This window comes from Camelus bactrianus, chromosome 8 (genome assembly GCF_048773025.1).
Source record: "Camelus bactrianus isolate YW-2024 breed Bactrian camel chromosome 8, ASM4877302v1, whole genome shotgun sequence".
NCBI lineage: Eukaryota > Metazoa > Chordata > Mammalia > Artiodactyla > Camelidae > Camelus > Camelus bactrianus.
The window spans coordinates 48043774-48064709 of record NC_133546.1 but is presented as its reverse complement, the minus strand read 5'-3'; the positions used below and the strand labels follow the sequence as shown (position 1 = coordinate 48064709).

The 20936-nt window shown below is 34.1% G+C and overlaps 1 protein-coding gene across 2 annotated transcripts in view; it reads left to right on the top strand.

The window, feature by feature from the left end:
* Positions 1–20936, top strand: part of LIN28B (lin-28 homolog B) — a 112365-nt gene that overhangs the window by 59392 nt on the left and 32037 nt on the right. For both annotated transcript variants that reach the window (XM_074368577.1, XM_010965355.2), the window contains exon 3: positions 117–301. In XM_074368577.1, the coding sequence (XP_074224678.1) occupies positions 117–301 (185 nt within the window). The remainder of the gene's footprint in view (positions 1–116; positions 302–20936) is intronic.

Genomic DNA, 20936 nt, shown 5'->3' with positions numbered 1-20936 from the left:
TTATACTTAGTAAATGAATATGTTGCTATGTTAATCTTAAATCATAGAGATAATTTATAATGTATTAATAATGATGATCTTTCTTTCTCTCTCCCTCCCTCCCCTGCTCTTCTCAGAGCAAATTATTCATGGAAGGATTCAGAAGCCTAAAAGAAGGAGAACCAGTGGAATTCACATTTAAAAAATCTTCCAAAGGCCTTGAATCAATACGGGTAACAGGACCTGGTGGGAGCCCCTGTTTAGGAAGTGAAAGAAGACCCAAAGGGAAGACACTACAAAAAAGAAAACCAAAGGGAGACAGGTAATTATTTCACTTTGTTAGTTTTGTGAGTTTATTGTATTTGGAAAGCATTTCTGAAAGTTTAATTTACATTATTATTATGTTAGTGGACTTTAGATAGTCTAGCCAAAATAAAATAAAATGCTACTACTAAGTATTTGAATAGAATTAATCAGAAATATAGTCTATCTTGCAATTTGAATTCTCTGCAGACTATACTTAACTGAGCCTTCAGCATTGAGCACTGGAAAGTCCCCGACTACCACTTCCACCAGACAGGTCAGAGACCGAAAATGGGGAGTTGAAGTTCCCAGCAGAGGTGCCCCTCTGTACATCTTAACACCCCTACCTATTTTTCAAATGAAAACACATTTATTGTTTTGTCTGTTTTTAAAAGATGACTCATATACATAAAATTCAAGTATTAAAAAAAATCACTGGAAATACTAACTATAAATGGGAATCATAATATATATGCAAAATTTTTGAAACTTGCATTTTTTTCTCACTTAAGGGTAAATCATGGAATATTTCATGTCAGTCTTTAGCATTGCATAAATTCCCACTGTGGGAATGTACCAAAATTTAAACAAGGCTATGTTAAATTAATTTAATTGTTAAATTTAGGCTATTTCCAATATTTTAAATTTATCAATAGCACCATGGTAAGAATCCTTATATGTACATTTTTGAAAAATTGAATATATCCTAAAGGATAAATACCTAATAGTCAAAAGATCTGGTTCAAAAACAATGCACCTTGAAAATTTTGATATCTATTTTTAAATTGCTCTTCAGAAATGATTAGGGCCAATATACAACCCTTTAAAAGTGAAACTGTTCGTTGAAAAATGTCATCTTTTAATCTTTTCCAATTACAGAGGTTAAGAAATGCAGTTCATTTTTTTTTCTTTGCATCCTTTGATTAGAGGTTAAATTTATTTTTATATGTTTTAATTTTAATTTTTTTCTTCTATGAATTGCATGTTTCTTGCCCTTTGCTTATTTTTCTACTGAGATGTTCATTTGCTATTACTGATTTCTAAGTTCTCTCTTTAGAAGAACATCTCAGTTTTCCTCTTTCCTATGCTAGGAAAAACTCAGTTCTGCCATATTATGTTTCTTACCTTTGTGTCTCCATTGCTTTTACACCGAACACTTCATTTCTGGTCACCAAATGTGTGGAGTTTTTTCCCCACACAAAGCAGTTCTCCACAGTGCCAGCTGGGTGTCCTATAATTTAACTCAATTCTGACACTATCTACCTGGAGATAGTGTCAGGTTCTACAGGTTAAGGGCTCAGTCCCACAAGACTGCTCCCACCACACTTTAAATGCCAATTGCAAGTCCCCTGCAACTTCTAGGTTGGCTACAAATCAGAAGTGTCCACAACCCCCTCCTCAGGTTTGCTAGAGTGGCTCACAGAACTCAAGGAAACACCGCACTTACCAGCTTATTAAAGGATATAATAGCCAGATAAAGGATACAGATGAACAGCCAGAGGAAGAGATACATAGGGCAAGGTCTGGGAGGGTCCTGAGCACAGGAGCTTCTGTACTTATGGGGGTGGGGTACTTCACCCTCCCAGGATGGATGTGTTTGCCAACCTGGAAACTCTCTGGATCTCGTACTTTTGGGATTTTAAGGAGGCTTCATCACATAGGCTTGATTTTCAGCCCCTTTCCTTCTCTCTAGAAAATTGGGGGTGGGCTGATAAATCCAAGCTTCTAATGGCATGGTCTTTTCAGTGACCAGACCTCATGCAGGAGCCATCCAGAAACCCACCCAGAGACACCTCATTAGAACAGAAGACCCTCCTATCACCCGGGAAATCACAAGGGTTTCAGGAGCCCTGTCTCAGGAACAGGTTAAAGACCAATGTTAGAGAAAGAGGTGTTCCTAGTGTTCTTATCACTTAGGAAATTACATGGGTTTTAGGAGCTCTGTGCCAGGAACTGGGAGCAGACCAACATATATTCCCTATTTTCGCACATTCTCTTTGTATATTTACCATGTTAATCTTTGTCTCAAATAGATGAGAAAGATACTTTTCAGCTTGTGAAGTATATTTTAGCTTTAATTATAGTGACTTTTAAAAATAGAAGTTTTGAATTTTTATACAGATAAATCTGTTACTCTCTACTTAATGCTATCTGACTTGACTGCTATCTGCCTTTTCAAACTGCCAAATTAAAAATATACTGCATTCATCTATATTTTTCTTGTATGATTTTTACTAATTTATCTTTTACATTTAACTGTCTCTTCTCTTTGTATGTAATTTATTTTTGAGGAGAGGAATCTAAGGATCGAGCTTTTCTTTCCTCTCCAGATTGTTAAGTAGTTACCTCTGCAGCATTTAATGCTTAGTACACGTTTTAACACTGATTTGACAAGCCAGTAGTAAGAGAAGAAATTCAGTTTTCATCTAGATTTTTAAGAGCTCATTTTGTATAAAGGAAAGTCCACGAAAATGTGTGAAAGTATAATGATATTCTTACCTATTAAAGTGATTTTTTTTGCTCCCAAAGAGAGAGCATACACACACACACACACACACTCAAGTAAAGCAGAGTAAAATAAAAGAAAACAAAACCCTTTATTTTTTCATGTCTTTTAGATAAAATCTTTAACTCTAGTTCTGGCATGTTTTACACATGTGCTGCACTAGGCTCAGCAGAGGAAGGATTGTGGAGGCTGAGGGTAGGGAAGTAAGATAGCAGGACATTCCTTCATATAGGGTCTTGTCGACCATTGTAAGGACTTTGATTTGGGGAAAAATGGGAAGTCATTGGAAAATCTTATATTGAAAAGTAACATGAGCTGATTTATCTCCTTAAAGTATCATTCTGGCAGCTGTGAAGACAACACAAAGTGGAGAGGCAAGGATGGAACCTGAGAGACCGCTAAGGATGCAGTTCCGGTAATGCGGGAAAGAGATTATGGTGGTTCCCATTGGGATGGTAGCAGTAGAGGTGGTGAACAAAAGCCCTGCAGTGTTTTAAAGGTAGAGACAATAGCACTTACTATTGGATCAGATGTAGACTGTAGAAAATCAAGTGTTCAGGATGACTCCAAGATTTGTTTGGCCTGAGCAACCAGAAAGATGGAGGGACCATTTACCAAGATGAAGAAGACTAGGGAAGGAGCAGAAAATCAGATAGACATCCAAGTGGAAATGTAGCTTAATGGGATGGATGCATGAGTATGGAGTTCCAGGACTGGAGATGAGAATTTGGCAGTAATCAGCAAAAAAGATGATATTTACAGCCAGAAGACTGAATGAGATCACCATCAGAGTGAGTATACATAGAAAGGGCAAGAGGACTGCGCCCTGGGCCATTCCAGCATTAGGGATCAAAAAGATTAGGAGGATTAGTAGGAGGCACTACCAAGTAAGGAGGAAATGAGAGGAGAGCCAAGAGTGGGTTTTATTTCAAAAGTGAAGGAAAGAAGTATTTCAAGAAAGAGAGGATATCCAATGTGTTAAATGGTGCTTGTGGTGAAAATGATCCAGTAACAGGTCTTGACCATTTAGCAACAAGGAAGTTGTTGGTGAGGTTGGCAAGATCAGAATCAGTGCACTGGTGGGGGTAAAAGCCCAAGTGGATTTGTGCTCAACAGAGAAGGAAAAGAGAGGAAGTGCAGATAGTGAGTATAGACAATTTTTTGTTTTCCTATAAATGGGAGCAGAAAAATGAAGCAGTATCTAAGGGGAAGAAACTACAGCATGTATATGTGTTAACAGGAAAAGTGTAGCAGAAAAAGAAAGATTGAACATGCAGGAGAGGAGGACAATTGCTGGAGTGATTTCTTTGAGTGGGAGAGAGAATTGGGATTTAAAGAGCAACTGAGAGAGCTAGCCGCATGCGTACAGATGGTTCATGCTTCAAAACTGGAGGTAAGGCACAGCATACAGGTACAGATACCGACGGGCAGGTAGATGTGAAGGTGGGATAAGTAAGATTTCTCACCTTTTTATGATGTTTTCTTAGTGAAATTTGAAGCAAGGCCATCAACTGAGTGATGGTAGAAGAGGAGGCTTGGGGATTTAAAAAGAAAGGAAAAGGTAGAAAATAGGAAAATAGCAGAGTGAATGCATTAAGGAGGAAAAGGTAGAATTTCAGGCTATCTTAAAAACCCACTTCAGGTTAGTGGGCAAGAATTTAAAGTCAAGTCGGTCAGTATGATTGTGTGTTTTCTCCAGCCTTTGTTGACTTCATGGCTGTAGACAGAAAGATGGATCTAACCTGTGTTAGGGCTTTCCTAGTTGAGAATGACAAAGGGAGAGAAGCAAGAGCACTGAGCATGCATGCAGACATAGCATATAAACTAGGTAAGGGTTAAAGACATGAATAAGTGGCAGGCTCATGGTGTGTGGGTTGCAAATGCAGTCAAAGAACTGCTGTAGTTGGGGTGGGTACCAGAAGGAATGATCTGATAAGGTAGAAGATAGTGGTGGTGAGTAACTGCTCCAACTGCTTACGTTTGTTGTGTGTCTTTTGTGATAGAAAGCCTTTGCACATTTGGTATCTGATTTTCAAGTAAGTTCAGGATGTCTGTAATTTTTGTCACTAAGGTTAGCAGTTCCTGTTTTACATATGCCATTTATTTTCATAAAATGAAAGAGACACTGTAATAAAATACTGAAATAAGCATAGAGACTCCTGTATAGAAACTGGAACAATGAGAAAACAAGATGTGAAAGTGTTAACTGATGGCTGAAACAGTTACCAAGGCATTGATTTGCTCCCTAAGTATTTAAAAGGCTTCAGAGATCTTTGGTAACTTTCTGGATTTATTCCATAGTTATTAACCATGTGTACTTCCTGACAGTTTTAAGAATGAAAATAAAATTATACTTTGATCCAGATTTTCATGTTTAGTAGCATGATTATATAAAGTAGCCTCAAAATTTTTTAAATACTCTGGATTTTCCAGTTATTTTTCATTGCCAATTTTTTCTTACATTTCTTTTTGATTAGAAATTGTATTGTATTTCAAAGAACCAGCTCTTGGATTTATTTCTGTTGTACTTTTTTTTTCCTAATGCTTTTTGTGATTATGCTTATTAATTCCTTCCATTTTATTTTATTTTATTTTTACTTTTTATTGTGAGAATTTTCAAAATAAAAAAAAAGTAGGAAAAATAGTATGATCAATACCTGTGTATACTCACATCTTATATTTCAATAATTACAAACATTTTTGTGGAAACTATTTAAAGCTTTAAAGTATATTACAGATGCATAGCACTGTAATATCACCCATACCAAAATAAACAATACTTCCTTATAGGAATCTAATGCTACTCTATGTTAAAGTTTCCACCAGTTTCCTGTGACAACAACCAATCTGTTCTCTGTATATAAGAGCTTGATTTTTGTTTTTGTTTTCAGATTCTACATATAAGGGAGATCATACAGTATTTGTCTTTATTTGTCTGACCTATTTTACTTCTAACGATGCCCTCAAAGTCGATCCATGTTGTAATAAAGGGCTAGATTTCATTCTTTTTTATGGCTGAATAATAGTCTATCATAAATACATGGCACATTTTCTTTATCCATTCATCCATTAATGAACACTTAGGTTGTTTCCATATCTTGGCTGTTGTAAATAATGTTGCATTGAACATGGGGGTGCATGTATCTTTTCAAGTTACTGTTTTCATTTTCTTCAGATAAATAACTAGAAGTTAAATTACTGGATAATATGGTAGCCCTATTTTTAATATTTTGAGGAACCTCCATAGTATTTTCCATAGTGGCTGCATCAATTTACTTGTTTACCAAAAATGCACAAGAGTTCCCTTTTCTCAACATCATTGCCAACACTTGTTATTTATGGTCTTATCGATAATAGCCATTCTAACATGTATGAGGTAATCTCTTGCTATGATTTTTGTTTGCATTTCCTTGATGATTAGTGATGTTGAGCAACGTTTCAGGTTTGTGTTGGTTTTTTATATGTTCTCTTTGGAAAAATGCCTACTTAGTTTCTCTGCCCGTCTTAAATTATTTTTCCTTTTTTTTAAATTGTGGCATAGTTGATTTACAATATTATTTTCAGGTATGCAATATACAGATTCAAATTTTTTATAGATTTACTCCACTTAAAGTTATTATAAAATATTGGCTGTATTCCCTGTGCTGTTTATTTTATAAATAGTAATTTGTAACTCTTAATTCCCTACACCTATCTTTTTCCTCCCCCTTCCCTCTCCCCACTGGTAACCACTAGTTAGTTTTCTATGTCTGTGAATCTATTTCTATTTTGTTATATTTATTCATTTGTTTTAATTTTTTAGAGTCCATGTATACATGATAACATACAGTATTTGTCTTTCTCTGTCTGAATTTTTTCACTAAGCATGATATTCTCCAAGTCTATCCATGTTGCTGCAAATGGCAAACTTTTAATCCTTTTTATGGCTGAGTAGTATTTCATTGTGTATGTGTATGTATTTTTATATATCACACCTTCTTTATCCATTCTTCCATTGGTGAAAACTTGGGTTGCTTCCATATCTTAGCTGTTGTAAATAATGCTGCTGTGAACAATGTGGTGCATTATCTCTTTGAATTAGTGTTTTTGTTTTCTTCAGATACACACCCAGGAGTGAAATTGCTGGATCATATGGTAGTTTTATTTTTAGTTTTTTGAGGCCCCTCCATACTGTTTTCCACAGTGGCGGCGGCAATTTACACTTCTGCCAACAGTGTACAAGGATTCTCTTTTCTCCACATTCTCACCAACGTTTGTTATTTATGGTCTTTTTGATGATAGCCATTCTGAAAGGTGTGAGGTGGTAACTCGTGGTTTTTATTTGCATATTTCTGAAGATTATCAGTGTTGAGCATCTTTTCATGTGCCTTTTGGTCATCTGTATGTCTTTGGAAAAATGTCTATTCAGGTCTGTTGCCCAGTTTTTGTTTTTGTTTTTTAAATATTGAGTTTTATGAATTATTTATATATTTTGGATATTAACCCCTATTGTTCATATCATTTGCAAATATTTTTGTCCTGTTCAGTAGATTGTCTTTTTGTTTTGTTGTGGTTTCTCTTATTGTGCAAAAGCTTATAAGTTTAATTAGGTCCATTTGTTTATTTTTGCTTTTGTTTCCTTTGCCTTAGGAGACAGATCCAGAAATATGTCAAAGAGTGTTCTGCCCATGAAGCTTTGTGGTTTCCAGTCTTACATTTGGATCTTTAATCCATTTGAGTTTGCTTTTGTATATGGTGTGAGAAAATGTTCCAATTTCATTTTTTTACATGTAACTGTCCAGTTTTCCCAGCACCACTTATTGAAGAGACTGTGTTTCCCCTATTTGTATTGTTACGTTCTTTGTCATACATTAATTGACCATAAGTGTGTAGGTTTATTTCTGGACTTTCTGTTCTGTTCCATTGATGTATGTGCCTGTTTTGTGCCATTACTATACTATTTTGATTACTCTAGCTTTGTAGTATTGTCTGAGGTCTAGGAAGCATAATAACTCCAGCTCTGTTCTTCTTTCTCAAGATTGTGTTGAGTAATCAGGGTCTTTGTGTTTCCATACAAAATTTAAAATTATTTGTTCTAGTTCTGTGAAAAATGCCAGTGGTATTTTGGTAGAGATTGCATTGAATTAATCTGTAGATTGTCTTGAATCTGTAGATTGTCTTGGTTAGTGTGATCATTTTAACAATGTTAATTCTTCCAGTTCATGAGCAGAGTATATCTTTCCATCTGTTTTTGTCTTCTTCAGTTTCTTTGATTAGTGTCTTACAGTTTTGCAAGTGCTGTTCTTTTACCTCTTTAGTTAGATTTATTCCTAGGTACTTCATTCTTTTTGATAAGTTTGTAAATGTCCTCTAACCATTTTTTAATTGGATTGTTTATTTGTTTGCTATTGACTGGTATAAGTCCTTTATATACTTTGGATATTAACCCCTTCTCAGATAAGATAATTTGTAAATATTTTCTCCTCTTCTATAGGTTGCCTTTTCTATTAATGTTTCCTTTTGCTGTGCAGAAGCTTTTTAGTTTGATATAGTTCCATTTATTTATTTTTGCTCTTGTTGCCTTTGCTTTTGGTGTCAAATCCAAGAAGTCATTCCCAAAACTTTTGTCAAAGAGCTTAAGCCTTATGTTTTCTACTAGGAGTTTTATATTTCAGGTCTATGTTCAAGTTTTCAATCCATTTTGAATTGGTTTTCATGTATGGGGTAAGGCAGTGGTCCAGCCTTATTCTTTTGCATGTGGCTGTCCAGTTTTTCCAACATTATTTATTGAAGAGACTATCCTTTACCTATTGTATATTCTTGGTTCTTTGGTTGTAAAATAATTGACTATCTATGTATAGGTTTATCTCTGAGCACTCTGTTTTAATTCATTGGTTCATATATTTGCTTTTATGCCAAATACCATAGTTAGTTTGTAATGCAGTTTGAAATCAGGGAGTGTGATGCCTCCAGATTTTGTGCTTTCTCAAGATTGTCTGGGCTATTCAGGGTGTTTTGTGGTTCCATACAAATTTAAGGATTGTTTGTACTGTTTCTGTGAAAAATACTGTTGGAACTTTGATAAGGATTGCATTGAGTCTGTAACTCACTTTGGGTGATATGGACATTTTAATAGTATTAATTCTTTCAATCCATAAGCACAGAATATCTTTCTATTTATTTGTGTTTTCTTCAATTTCATTTGTCTTATAGTTTTTAGTGTATTGATCTTTAACCTCCTTGGTTAAATTTATTCCTAGGTATCTTTATTCTTTTTCATGTAGTTGTAAATGTGGTTGTTCTCTTAATTTTCCTTTCTGATAATTCATTGTTAGTGCATAGAAACCAACTGATTTTTGTATATTGATTTTTTTTATCCTGCAAATTTATTGAATTCATCTATTAGTTCTGCATTTTGGTGGGGTCGTTGGAGGTTTCTATGGGTGATATCATGTTATGTGCAGGTAGAGACAATTTTACTTTTTCCTTTCCAACTTGGAATGCTTTTTTTTTTTTTTTTTTTTTTCTTACTTAACTGCTCCATCTAGGACTTACAGAGGTTTATGTGAATCAAAATGGCAGGAATGGTGTCTTGTCTTGTTCTTGATCTTAGAGGAAAGCTTTTGGCTTTTCACCATTGTATAATGTTAGCTGTGCTTGTCAGGTATGACCTTTATTATGTTGAGATACATTCCCTCAATGCCTATTTTATTTATTGAGAGTTTTTACCATGAATAGACGTTGAATTCTGTCAGATGCTTTTTCTGCATCTGTTAAGATAATCATATGATTTTTACCCTTCATTTTGTTAATGTGGTATATCACATTGACTCATTCGCAGACATTGAACCATTCTTATATTTCTGGAATAAATCCCACTTGATTGTAATGTATCATCCTTTTAATTTCTCATTGAATTTGGTTTTCTAATATTTTGTTGAGGATTTTGCATCTATGTTCATCAAGGATATTGACTTATAATTTTATTTTCATAATAGTATTCCTGTCTGGTTTTGGAATCAAGTTAATGTTGGCCTCATGAGTTTAGAAGTGTTCCCTCTTCTGTTTTTGGGATGAGTTTAAGAAGGATTGGTATTCATTCTTCTATAAGTGTTCGGTAGAATTCACCTGTGAAGCCATGTGGCCCAGGACTTTTTTTCTTGCGATGTCTTTGATTAATGGTTTAGCCTCATTACTAGTAATTGGTGGTCTGCTCCGATTTTCCATTTCTGCGTGATTCAGTCTTGGTCGGTTACATGTTTCTAGGAATTTATCTGTTTGGTTTAGGTTGTTCAATTTGTTGTTGTGTAGTTGCTCACAGTAGTCTGTTATGATCCTTTGTATTTCTGTTTTATCAGTTGTAATGTCTTCTCTCTCATTTTCAGTTTAGCTAAAGTTTTATCTATTTTGTTTCTTTTCAAAATACTGGTTCTTAGTTTCATTGATCTTTGCCTTTTTAGTCTCTGTTTCACTTATTTCCACTCTGGTCTTTGTTTTCTTCCTTCTAATTTGGGCTCAGTTTGGTTTTGTTTGTTTTGTTTTGTTTTGTTTTTTTTCCCCTTCTGTCCACTTTGCATTTTCCTATTTGTCTTTGGTGAGCGTATTTTACTTATTTATTTATTTAAATTTAATTTAAAATTTTTGCTTTTTATTGAAGTGTAGTTGATGTATGATGTTAGTTTGAGGTGTACAGCAAAGCAATTCAGTTATATATATATACAGACATAAACTTTTTTCAGATTCTCTTCCATTATATGTTATTACAAGAAATTGAATATATTTCCCTGTGCCATATAGTCGGTTCTAAGCGTATTTTAATGTCCAAAAAAAAAAATCCTCGGGCTTGAAAGAAGGGGCATGGCTCAGGGGTCTCACCCAGGGCGGCCGGCAGGGGGCGCCCGGCGGCGGCCCCCCCCCCCGCCTCCCCGCCCCCCTCGTGCTCAGAGGCGCTCGCTGAGAGTTCTCACAGGGTCCCTGACGCCTCAGGCAGAGCCAAGAGCAAGGCGGCGCAGGCGGCTGAAGGCCAAGGGCGAGAGCGGCCTGGGCAGCCTCACAGCAGGTAGGACTGAGGACGGAGCAAGGGCGCAGCCCCGGGGCCCTCCAGACGGCCAGCGCCGACCCTCCGTGGTTGAGGGCTCCGCGCCCCAGAGACCTGGGCCTGGCTGCCCTTGGCCATCATCGTGGGCCGATGGGCGCCGAGCTGGAGACCCCAGAAACAGGTGAGGCCTGCCTGCCCGGAGAAAAGCCGCCTCCGGCCGTTTACCCAAAGACGCGGAGGTGGTGGCTGGAGGTGGTGGAGGCAGGTGCTGGGCCGCCAGGACCACCATAGCCGGTTCAGACACAAACCTGGAGGGAATTACTGGCCAGCTCATTGCCCGCCGTCTGTTGAGGGTATGCCCCTGTTTCCCAAGAAAGAGTGGAGGGGAGCGGACCACACTGCTTACTACTCCCGGGCTCAGTTTGTTTGTAACCTTTTGAAATTGGCTTTTTTCACTCAGCATAATGGCTTTGAAAATCACCCAAGCTTTTGAGTGTATCAATGCAGTATTCCTCTCTTATCCACAACTTTGCTTTCTGGGGTATCAGTTACCCATGGTCAACAGCTGTTTGAAGCTATTTAATGGAAAATTCTAGAAATAAACAATTCATAAGTTTTAAATTGTGCACTGTTCTGAGTAGCTTGATGAAATCTCGCACCATTTACTTTGTCTCACCTGTGAGGTGAATCGTGCCTTTGTCCAGCATATACCGCCCATTAGTCACTTAGTAACCACCTGGGTTATCAGATTGACTTTGTGGTATCGCAGTGCTTGTGTTGAAATAACCCTTATTTTACTTACTAATGGCCTCAAAGCACAAGAGTAGTGATGCGGCAATTTGGATATGCCAAAGAGTTGCCGCGAAGTGCTTTCTTACAGTGAAAAGGAGAAAGTTCTTGACTTAATAATGAAAGAAAAAAATCATAGGCTGAGGTTGCTAAGATCTATGATATGAAGGAATCTTCTGTCTGAAACTGGGAAGAAGGTAAAAGAAATTCATGGTAGTTCTGCTGTTGCTCCCCAAACTGTATGAAAAGTGCATAGTTAAGATGGAAAAGCTATTAAATTTATACAATAAGATATTTTGAGCGAGATATTTTGAGCGACATTCACATAATTTTATTATAGTATATTATTATGTTTCTATTTTATTATTGTTGTTATTAACCTCTTTTGTGCCTAATTTATAAATTAAACTTTATCATAGGTTTGTATGTATAGGAAAAAAAATGTATTAAGTATATATAGGGTTTGATACAGTCCAGGGTTTCAGGCATTCATTTGGGGTCTTGCAACATATCCTCTACAGATAAGGGGGGACTACAGTAGGTTATTCCTTTTTATTGCTTAGTAGTATTCCATTGTGTGGATATAGCACTGTTTTTTCATTCATCTGTGAAGGGCATTTAGGTAGTTTCCAGTTTGGCAATTATGAAAAGAGCTGCTGCAAGCATCTGTGCACCGGTTTTTTTGTGAACATGAGTTTTCATTTATCTAGGAGTTAGATTGCTGGATAATGCGGTTATAGATGTATGTTAACTTTATAAGAAACTGCCAATTTTTTTTTTTTTAGATTTATTGTACTGTTTTGCATTCCCATAAACAACATAGGAGAGTTCTAATTGCTCTGCATCTTGGTCATCATTTGGTATTGTCAGTAGTTTTTTAAAAAATTTTAAGTATTCTAATCATGCAGTGATATCTCATCATGGTTTTAGTTTCCACTTCCCTAGTAGCTACTGATACTTAGCTGCTTTTTAATGTTTTTATGTCATCCTCATATCCTCACTGATGATGTGTCTGTTCATACCTTTTGCCTGCTTTTTACTAGATTGTTTTCTTACTGTTGCATTTTAAGAGCTCTTTATATAAATTGTGGGTACAAGTCCTGAGATACGTGATTTGCAAATATTTTCTCTGACTTTGTGGTTTATCTTTCCAGTCCCTTAAACATATCTCACAGAGCAAAAGTTTTAACTTTTGATACAGACATTTATCAATCTTCTGTGTCCTGTTTTAAAAAATCTTTGATTAACTCCACATTTGATTAATCACAAAGTTTTTTTCCTCCTTTGTGAGGTGTGTGATTGAAGTCTAGGCTCACTTTTTTGCCTGTGAATAATATGAGTTGTTCAAACACTGTCTGCTGAAAAGAATATCTTTTCTCTTGAAATATTTTTAAATTAGAAAGTTTAATTTCTGTCATTTCAAGTTAAAAATATTAATACTTTATAAAGTTTTTGTTACACAGAATTAATATATTTAACAAATTCAAAATTTGGTTTCACCATATGAGAACTTATTTGTTCTATCCATATACAAATATATATATATGGAACCATTTTGTGTGAAGATTTATGTTTCTGTGGCAAGAAATATAAGATAATTTTTAAAATTCTATCTTAAAATTCTGTCTTAATTTTAAGTAAACTATTTATAAAAGAAAGTGGGTTTAGTTTTTCATTTTGTCTTAATTCTGCTGATTTTAGTGTGCAGTTACCAGTGTCTGATTACTCCATAGTACTCAATATTACCTTATTTTATTTTGAATCCTCCACGTTTAAAATGTTTTCTAAAAATTTTAAATGATATAACTTTTGGTTTTTATTTCCTGTTTACTTTTTCTTATGTTTATTCTCAAAAGAGTAAAGAGATTTAATGACCCTTATTAAAAGTTTTCTTTATACTAAAATGAAAGTTGTTAAGAAAAAATTTTAAAAATTTATTCTTATTCTCAAAAACTGGCTTATACTTGATACCTTATTATTTAAAAAGACACAATATACTCTGAGGAAAAAGAAATAAATTCAAACACAATGAAATTGTGGGGGAAGATAGTAGAATGATGATTTTGTTTGTCACTATTGATTTTTCCTATTTATATGAAATAATCATATCAACCTATAATATAGAGTTAAATATTTTATATAATAAAATTTTGGTTTATATTAATGAATGTGTTACATTAGTAAAAAGGATGTGGACTGAAACAACTAGTCTGGAAATCTTTGTGTAGGTTAAATGATTTTAATTCTGAATAATTACAGGATTAAAATATGGATAATTTTTAAAAACATTTGAAATAGATGTATACATTATAGATATATACAGTGGGTGTATACATATCTTTTTTTTAAAATTGTCTATGGTTTTCTTTTTTCCCTCCTTTTTTATTCTAATATTTTTCTAGGCATAGTGACTGTCTTCTTTGTTCTCCTTAACCTTCCACATCTTTTTACCCAACCACACAGTCCAAGAAGTGCTATTCATAATAATGCGAGTTCCTTTCAACAATGTTGACTAGAGATTTTTAAAATAACTTAGAAAATAGTACCAATGTTCTATTGCTTTCATTCCATTTCAGGCAATAATTCATTTGCATCACTGCGTTAGCACATGAGTAAGCTTCTTGATTTTCTACATGAGTTGAAGTTTTAATGTATTTTGTTTAGAAAGAAGGTTAATTGTTGTGATGTTCAGTATTACTGCTTTTAGCATGGAAGTGTAGGAAGTTATTTTCATTTGTTCACATTACAAAGACTTGTTAATTTATTATTTTTAAGATGCTCTTCATTTACCCTTAAAAACTGATTATGAAATTTGTCATTCCTTATAGTCCAGTATTAAAATGGTGTTAGAATGGTACATTATGTTATATTTACCATTTATTTTCACAAAGACCAAGGTGAACATAAATAGAAACTCATTGTGTATGTCCAAATTATTCTCAGCTCAGAAGAGCTATCTTACCTTTTTTTCTTTTCAAATTAATTGAAGATGTATGATAGAAAAGTTATTTTATAAGGCCATAGTTTTGTGATTTCAAATTCTTCAAATTTTCAGGAAGGTTTGGAAGCTGTAAGATTTTTTTTTATTTTGTTTTTATCTATTTAGGCTGCCCCTGTTGACGGACTGTATATTTTTACTTGTTTATTAAAAGAAAAAAAATATTTGTTTAATGCACCAATTCACCTTTAAAGCAAGTGAGCCCAAAATTAACTACTAGGAACCCTCCTCCACCCACCTCCTCACCCACCTCTATGGCAGTATAACCTCTTCTGCTCATTATCTCTGTGGTATAATATGAAGTTTTCCAGGTGCTTTATAGTTAGAACTTCTAGTGCTATGGTTTCTGAAATCCACATAGCATTCCTGAAAATAACAAATCCATACTTAGGTTTATAGTGCCATTTTATTAAGGATATCTGTTTTATATTAAAAGTTCTTTTAATGATTTTATTTTCTTACTTATTATATCCCAGAATCTGCTCCCAAAAGAAAAAGAAAAATGCTCCTTAGGTGCTGGAGATGTTTGAAAAATGTAAATCGAGAAATTCCAATAAATAACTGTTTCACCCTGATACTTGTGTGATTAGATTTAGGAATTTGCTGTTTAGTGGGTTCCTATTGTGGAAGAGAAATCTCTCAGGCATGAATTGATAGTCCAGATCCTTTGAGGTCTGTCTAGTCTGACCTATGACCCCTATTCTTACAGGGTCAACATCTGAGGGCAGGAGATTAAGGCAGTTTAAAGACCGGAATGGTAAATGGAATGGAAAAATTAGCCAGCACATTTTGGGTGCAAAACATCAAAGTCATCAAATAGTTTGCTTATTTTAAACCTGGCTTATGGTTGTAACAAGCTAATTTTACTGTGGTTTTTGGAATCAGAAAAATTTAGTAATCATAATTCACTTCAGGATTCTATTTATACAGTATTAACTGTATAATACAAATTAAGTTCATTAAGCTTAATCTCAAAATATCAGGAAAGGCAAAAATAATTTGTCAGCATTTCAATACATTTTAGTGTTTTCTCCAGTTTAAATGCTTAATTTAAATTAAAGTGGGACGATATTTACCTTAGCTTTTACTATGAAATAATTTTAATTTATCAACAATGTTGAATAAGAAAATACATATTTTATTCAACACTGTTGATAAATTATATATATAAGCTGATAGTTTGAAGTGACTGAGGATTTGGTTGTAACTATATACTTTTAAGAAAAAAAAATCTGTTTTTAAAAGGAAGAGATAGAAAGCAGAAGAAAGTAAATTGGTCAAGCAGAGACAATTTCCTTTTTCCCCCTGTATCTTTCTTAGAGTTGGCTCTTTTATATTTTACCTCTTTCCCTTTTAAAATATTCCTTATGTCTTTAATTGTATGTTCTTCATTGTAATTTCAAAATACAGACTTTAAATCTTAGTTCCTTTTGTTGTACATCAGAAACTAACACAGTATTGTAAATTAACTATACTTCAATAAAATAATTTTTTTTAATCTTAGTTGCTAAGTTTTGGTCCCTTGTAAGCAATTCCCCACCACCCTTTATTTTACATTTGTTTGTATCCTGGACAGCTGTGAATTTGCATCTTCTGCTTCCTACTAATGACTGGCAAGGGCTGGAGTTGAATAACTGAACTGTTGCATCCAAGTTTCCATTCATTTATATAGTTACTAAGGATGTTAGTAAAATTAGTAGAACACTGAAGTCTCCTTAATTCTCCTGCATTTTTAAAATTCTACCCCAAATTTTTCTTATTATAGACTTAATTTTAGGGTGGTTTTCCAAGCTTTTCTTCTTGTGATTATTTGGCCAGAGATCTCTTAATGAGGCAATTATGGTTGTTTCCTTCATTCACATTATCTTAGCAGATGCTCTCCCTGCTGTGACCTCTGTTCAGACTAGGCAGACAATGTGCCATTCTCATCACCCTCCACAAGACATTGTGTGGGGTGAGCTTCATTTGGCGCTGCATAGGTCTCCCAAGATGTCTGATGAGAATGGTCAGAAGCCAAGTGGCAAATAATCACAGTTTGGGGTTGATTTTCTGATTGCTGTTTTATTCTAAGCAAAATAAATAGTAAAATAATACCTAAAGAAAAAAATGGTCCAGAAGGAACTCTACTAATATTATAAGTAGAAATTATGGGTTTAAGAAGTAATTTTACATAGCTTCCTTCCTTTAGACTGTGGTCTTGGTGAAAATGAGATTATTGAAAATGAAAATATTTATTGTATGGTTTTAATACAAGGGATGATAGAAAATGAGTAATGTTTTTAAACTTAGAGGTCCTTTCACAAAAGGAAATAAATTAAGCCTTTTACTAAGTTTGTATATTTTTAATGAACATATAACCATTCACAGTGTTACTTTTAAACTTTAGAAAACATAAATTCTAAAGTTTATGTCTGTTATGAGGTCCAGTCTGTTCCTGTATGAACAGTAAGGGCTGGTTAAGATAAAGACTAATCAACAGAAAATTTCCATACTTTGCTAAATCCCTCCACTGAGATACTAGTCCTGTGTCTCAAGCCCAGGTAACTATCCAGAGAATTACAAAGTTTTTAGCCTTTCTTCAGTCTCCACTAATAAGGAGGTACAAGTCAAATTCTGTCCATATGAATTTGAAGAGCCTTTTGCAAAGCTTCTTATAAATTTACATTGGAATTTTATTTTTTTGAAATTTGGTTCAACAGATTGAAGGAGTGACAACTTGAATTATCTTGATATGATAAAGAGATTGTTCTTTTTGTTGGTGTAAATAGGGTCACCAAATTTTAATAAGTAGATTTTAATCCACTTGCACCTATCAATAAGAAGTAGTAACTTAGTAAAGCATGTTCTGTTTTTCTAAAATCAGATTCCTAATAAACTTCCATATAAAGTAAAATTTTTAACATATGCATTTTCACATAATGAAGGGCTAACATGTAAAGTGTAGGTCCTTTGGATATATGCAGAGAACAAATATTAAGTTTAGAAAATGTTTTATTAAAAAGGGGTGAATTTCTCTTAAAAGAAAATCTAGAACAAGTCAAGTAAGAATTCAAGAATTTTGATGTCTAAAAATTTTCTTTAAGCTTTAAATTTTTCTTTAAGTCTTGTCTATTGTATGATTGTTTTAAATATATGGGTAATAAGGATCAAAATCAAATATTTCACTTCCTTTTGGGACAGAGTTACTTGTTTACTCTTATTGGCTATAGAAAATGTTCATAATCTCTAGAAATGCTAAAAATACACTCATCCATGAAGGCTAAAAATATTATCTATACTTTAAATAATTATTTTTAAAACTCAGTTTTTCAAGAATCTTCTACTAAGGACAACTGAATTTTATAGTTGTCCTCATTAATTGTGAAAGCAGGTGTATGATCATAGTTAGAAGAGCTCAATTGCCTGTGCTAAATTTGAACCAGGGTCTCTTTATACCTAGCTGTCTTCTTCATTACTCATTGTATACTGTCACAAATAAATGCCTCTGGGGACAGTGATTTCCTTTTTTATAGAACCATTGTATGGAACTGCTATTAAGACAGTTCTTTCTTTTTCCTAGTGGCTGACTTGAGATTCTGTTCTCTGATTTAAGCATTTGCTTTTAGTCCTCTCAGCTTTAGTACCCCATCTTGAGGGTTCCCTCTTGGATTTATTATTGATAGTACTGGGGGTGCTACCAGTGCAATAAGAGAAGAAAACTAAATAAAAGACCTAAGGATTGGAAAAGAAGAAAAACAAATGCCTTGTTATTTGTATCAATATGATTTTATATCCATGGTTATCTACAGATGAATTATTGGAGTAATTGGAATAAACAAAAGAATTTAACAAGATTGCTAGTTGTAAGTTCAATACATGAAAGTCAAACTAAGATCAACTGAATATCTGGAATGTAAGGACAGTTCTAAACCCCAGGAACTCACAATTAGAAACTGTAATTTAAAAAAAAAGGAGTTTGATTCACATTTGGAACATAAACCATAATATACTGTACCTAGGAATAAATCTAACAAAACTATGAAAGACTTACGTGGAGAAAGTGATAAACTTATACTGAGAGATATAAAAGCATACCTAAATAAATGGAGAAAGGTATTTTGTTACTGAATGGTAAGACTCAATATTTTAAAGAGGGTAATTCCCTGTGTATTAGTATATAGATTCAATGTAATTTCATTCAGAATTCCAAAAAGGTTGATTTTAAATTGATTCAGAGGTTAATAGGGCCAATAATAACAACGTAATTTTGTAGATGAAAATCACAAAGCGTGAAGGCTCCCCCTACCAGATATTCTATATTTATTATACAGCCATGTGAGTATATATGATTGAATGAGATGATGGCCCAGTGAAAGACAAGTAGACCATTGGATGAGAATATATACAAATCTTGATATATGGCAGAGGTGCATTTCAGATCTTAGAAAATCATGAAAAAATTATAAATGATTCTGACAATGTATCTGACCATAGAGAAAAAGTAAAATTGGACCCCTACCTCATACTATATTTAAAGACCTAAAAGTATAAAGCAAAACTTTACAGTTCTTAGGTTTGGGAATTTTTTTTTTTTAAACAAGACACAAAAAATACAAACCATAAAGGATAAGAGTAAATTGACTACTTCAAAATTTAAAATTTCTACCTGGCAATGTTTCACTCAAAAATACAGAACCACTCTAAATGTTATGAAAATTGGAAATTTAGATCTTATGCAAAATGTGGGAGTTACTGGGGAAGCAAAGAGCCAGTACATTAGAGAAATAGTCACTAACTAGTCTTCAGAAACTCTAGACTAGATAAATAGATCAGAGCCTGCAGGGAAATCCAAAAAGCCAAATATATCTGGTATGGCAGAGGAGCTGGGAAGAGGGAGCCCCTGGGAAGTCTGGGTCACCTCTGCATTGTGACAGCCTCTCTGGGTTTGTAGACAAGGGATAGTGGCGGGCTACTGCTGGTCAGCAAGACCAACACTGGGAAGACAAGCTGAGCACAGAGCACCAGAGAGGACAAGCTGAGACCTGCAGGGCAGATCTGTGTCTGCTCCCATGTCTGACCCCAATGACCCTCCATGAATAATGACTTCTGCTTTATTTTTGCTTTCCATGTCTTGTATAGAAGTTTCTCTTTCAGCTGACTCTGACCCAGAACCAACCAGAAAAAAGATTCTGGGAAACATAGTTACCAGCCATAAGTAAATTGACATAAAATAGTCCAGCACCAATAATATAAACAAAGTAAGAAAATACGGTATAGAGTGGGAAGGGATATTTCCAATGCATGTAGTTGATAAAGAATTAATGTCTATAATATATAAAAGACTGCAAGTCAAAAAAAGTGAAAACCCAGTAGAAAAATGAGCAAATAAACTAACTTATAAAAGAGAAAAATAAATATTCAGTAAACAAATAAAAAGATACTCAGCATTATTAATTTAAATGACATACTATTTCACTCCCATAGAATTAACAGAAATTTTAAAGTCTAACTATACTAAGTAGTGTGAAGAATGTCACCCAATCCTGATGAGACTCATAATTCATGAATCCACTTGAGAGAGCAATCTGGCAATATCTGGTGGAATGGAAATTGTTCATATCCTTTGATTGCACTTCTAGATGGATTTCCCAGAGCAGTCTTTTTCAAACTGTGGGCTGGGACCCAGTAGTGGCCTTTGATATTCATTTGGTAAATTAAGACAAGTATTATTGCTATTTTTAATGAAACAATAAAAATCATCAGAGTGCTTTGCATGTAGTAAGAGTAACTATTGTTTCATATACTTTTGGGTTGTACTAGATGTGTGTTTGTGACTATTGAATCATGATGCAAAATGTTTTCTCTTGGGTCACGGTCATATGTACACAAAGATAATTGTGCAAAAATAATGTTTATTGCAACATTGTTTGTAATAGCAAAAATACAGAAACAACCTAAGTGTCTGTTAACAAGAGGATGGTTAAATTATAATATATTCTCAAAATGATACAGAGTTAAAATCAACAGATTAGAATTACCTTTATCAATCTGGATTACGCTTTTAAAAATCCCACTATAATGTTGAATAATAAAGCAAGTTGCAGAATGATCCATGCAGATTTATTCATTTTTATTTAGTTTTTTAAAAACCATCAAGTAATATTATGTATTGTCTATGGATACTTATATGTGTGGTAAAAATATAAAAACCTGATAAACCCTAAAGTCATAATAATGCTACTGTGGAGAGGCAGACAAGAGAATGGGATTGCAGGAGTATGTAGGTTATATTGACTCATTTTTTCCAAGTTTTGTGTCCTTTAATAAGTTACTTATATAAATTTCATACCTTTCTTGATTATTCT